We start from the raw sequence: 3,636 nt of genomic DNA, 5'->3' as shown, positions 1-3,636 counted from the left end.
ATAACACAAATTATTGTATTGGCGAAAATTAGTGATTTATACCGTACAAGCGTAAATTGTTATTATTTTCTTAAAGGCAGTGGACACTATTGGTAATTACTCAAAATAATTATTAGCATAAAACCTTACTTGGTGACGAGTAATGGGGAGAGGTTGATGGTATAAAACATTGTGAGAAACGGCTCCCTCTGAAGTGCCATAGTTTTTGAGAAAGAAGTATTTTTCCACGAGTTTGATTTCGAGACCTCAGATTTAGAACTTGAGGTCTCGAAATCAACCATCTAAACACAACTTCGTGTGACAAGGGTGGTTTTTTCTTTCATTAATATCTCGAACCTTCGATGACCGATTGAGCTCAATTTTTCACATGTTAGTTATTTTATGCATATGTTGAGATAGACCAACTGTGAAGGCTAGTCTTTGACAATTACCAATAGTGTCCACTGCCTTTAAGTAGGATTTGAAACTTTGCATTGTGGAAATACGATATGGAAAGGTTTGCGGTAACACCATGTAATGACTATATCTCTAAATGAAATGAGTTGGGGTGGTTCTGAAAAGAACCGTTGGTTTCAACTCGACATTTCGATCAGTATGCTCTGATCATCTTCTATCTACTTGCGACAAACCCATGGTGTCAGTTTTACAACCAGTTTTTTGTTCAGTGCACCAGCATGGATCCTCCCTTTACCGTTAAGATTGTTAGTAAATAGCCTACCTCCAAAAAATAAATTTAAATACACTGTTTATGTCCCTTCATACTTTAAAAAGATACCACATCAAGTTCTACTTGGTATCAGCTGTCTTTTTGCAGATATAAGGATGTATTTTCTTGCACGATATATCATCCCATAGACCCACCATGTTGTTGTTGGTGATGACGCAGTTCTCACGGAATCGACGTATCTTGTGCTTGCTTGGTTGTCTTGGACCCCAAGATGTGAAGGAGATTGGATCTCCATTACTCCATTCCATCTCCCCTTCCTGGTTGGCATCCGTCAAACCGATCCAGAACCGACGCATCGTTGGTGTTGCCACTGAAAGATCATTACTTATCTGTCCTATATAGTCGTTCTCGTCCTTGCTCAAGATGGATACAAGATGAGCATTTTGCTTCTGACAGCTGAGAGACGCTTCTATCCAATTTTGGCCGGCGATACGGAAATGGTAGCAAAATTGTCCACGGGCGAACCAATTGGAAGGGCAAACGTTAACTGCAGTGATAGATTGCGGAGGGCGGGGTGTGACGGACTCGCTCTTACATGTTACAGTTGGGGGACACGTCAAGGAGGGGCAAGTCACCTGTGGAGGGCAAGTGACCTGGGCAGGGCAGGTTGGGCAAGGCGCTGGTGGTGGGCACGTTGCCTCGATATTATCTGCAGGAAGTACAGGCTCGGGGGTCGGTTGGATGGCGATTGGGTTAAGCCTGCAAATAGTCGGTAACTTGACACCATCTCGGCATGTTACTCGGTCATATCCATAAAACTGCAGATGCTGGGACAAGGGTCTTTTGTAATCCAGCGCTACACAATACGGTCCACTGTCAAGTTCCCCTTGCTCAACTACATTCCTCTGCCAAGCATTGGATAAGTCTTCGGTCAGACCGACCCAATATCTCCCCCATAGATCAGGATTTGGGAGAAAGGTGGCATCAGCGTAACTCTTCAGCGCTGTGGTGGTGGCCCCACTTGGAGCAAAAATACGGCCACCCAATCTGACGCAGTGAGCCTCGGCATCATCGAGCGTCATAGTCTGCCAGATAGTAATGATACAATGATTTCCAGCATCATAGAACCCCGATGGGCACGCTGCCTGTGCCATAGATGAGCTTAAACTCACAGCTACCGCAACAACCAGTACATTAACCAGCAACATTTTGAAGGAAAACGCTGGAAAAGTTGAGATTTCAGTTCTTGATAATTCGCGTCAAGCACTGTTGACTACTGAAGTGATCGTGTATGACAAATGAGTCAGCTCTAGATTGACGCCTCTGGACGTTATCGAATACTGCACCGTGCCACCAGTGAATGTAAACCGATGAAACACGCACTGGAGTGGATAAAATGACATAAGAAGATCTTATGCTTTGTGGTCGTCAATGGACGTGTAGTAATCAATACTTGAGTCAGTCAGTGGGGTGACACACTGATGAGATTGGGATGAACCATCAGAGATAACCACCCCATCTCTGTGTAAACCATCACAATGCTGGGATACCTTCTTTACATTGCCGACTTTACTCAGATCGTCACTGCTGATTAATCAACGGCCAGTGATCAAAATGAACAAGTTATCAGAATGAAGAGCCCACCTTCATAAACCTATTTAAAGACACTGTACGCTATTGGTAATTGTCAAAGACCAGTCTTCTCACTTGATGTATCTCAACATTATGCCTAAAATAACAAACCTGTGAAAATTTGAGCTCAATCGGTCGTCGAAGTTGCGAGATAATAATGAAAGAAAAAACACCCTTGTCACACGGAGCTGTGTGCTTTTAGATGGTTGATTTCGAGACCTCAAATTCTAAATCTGAGTTCTCAAAATCAAATTCGTTCAAAGTTACTTCTTTCACGAAAACTACGTCACTACAGAGGGAGCCGTTTCTCACAATGTTTTATACTATCAAACTCTCCCCATTTCTCGTTACCAAGTAAGGTTTTATGCTAACAAGTAATTATCAATAGTGTCGACTGCCTTTAAAATATTATGCTGCTCATCAAATTTCTTTACTGAGGAAGAAATGGATGGGACACAGGCCCAATTTTATATAGCCTGTAGTAAGCATACAAACGTGCCAAGCACAGACAGATTTTTCTTAACAGAAACAGGTTACCATCCAAAATTAAATTCAATTTTTGGACTGGTGTCCCATTAATTTTTGCTGAGCAAAGAAACTTGTCAAGCAATATTTACTGCTTAGCAGCTTAATGAAATTGGACCCTGGTGGCAACCTTGTGAAATCTTGGTGGTAACCTATTCTGCTAAGCAGCATTTTTTCTGTGCTTTGTGAGATGTTGTTCTGCAGGCTTTACGAAATTGGTCTCTGAGGTGTTAGACCGCACCACTGAACTGTCTGTTTCATCTTGGAGGAAGAAGTCGACAAACAGTGATGGCAGCTCATCCGTTATCCGTTCATTAAGCGTTGTTTCAACACAAGAATGCATGAACAATCTTAGCTAAGATTAAGAATGTAATTCTTTACAGTCAGTGGTTACCTTTAGTTAAGCCATAAAATCCTGTTGTGGTTTGGTTAAATCCTATTGTTTCGCATGAGTACACATGGATAGACTTCAAGCCCTCTAATCCCCCATCGGTTTTACCGGGTGATTAACATCCAAAGCAACCGGCATTCTAATCGAATCCGAAGTCAGTTTTGTTGTCAAGAATTCTGGCGAGATTTTAAAATCCACTTACTGGTTGGTTGAGAGGAGAACCATTCAGTGCAGTTTGGCAGAGCTCGAGGACCCACCGAACACTGTTGCTGGGTCATGGAGCAGAACAATTCACCATGGAATCAACCCTCCTTTTCAAGCCTAATCTGCTTTGGAAAGAACCGTTAAGCTGCAAAAGACTCTCCCCATCTTTTAAAAATGTTTGTAGGGCTTCGGAGTTTTGGAATGTAATATTTAAGAA

At 42.3% G+C, this 3,636-nt stretch overlaps 1 protein-coding gene across 1 annotated transcript; it reads right to left on the bottom strand.

The window, feature by feature from the left end:
• Nucleotides 1–291: 291 nt before the first annotated feature.
• Nucleotides 292–2,188, bottom strand: LOC139944664 (uncharacterized). The gene has a single exon (XM_071941734.1). The coding sequence runs from the start codon at nt 1,873–1,875 to the stop codon at nt 787–789; it is 1,089 nt and encodes a 362-aa protein (XP_071797835.1). The 5' UTR covers nt 1,876–2,188; the 3' UTR covers nt 292–786.
• Nucleotides 2,189–3,636: the final 1,448 nt, after the last annotated feature.

The sequence above is a fragment of the Asterias amurensis genome, chromosome 11 (genome assembly GCF_032118995.1).
Source record: "Asterias amurensis chromosome 11, ASM3211899v1".
In the NCBI taxonomy this organism is placed as follows: Eukaryota; Metazoa; Echinodermata; class Asteroidea; order Forcipulatida; family Asteriidae; genus Asterias; species Asterias amurensis.
This window is presented reverse-complemented; position numbering and strand designations above follow the sequence as displayed.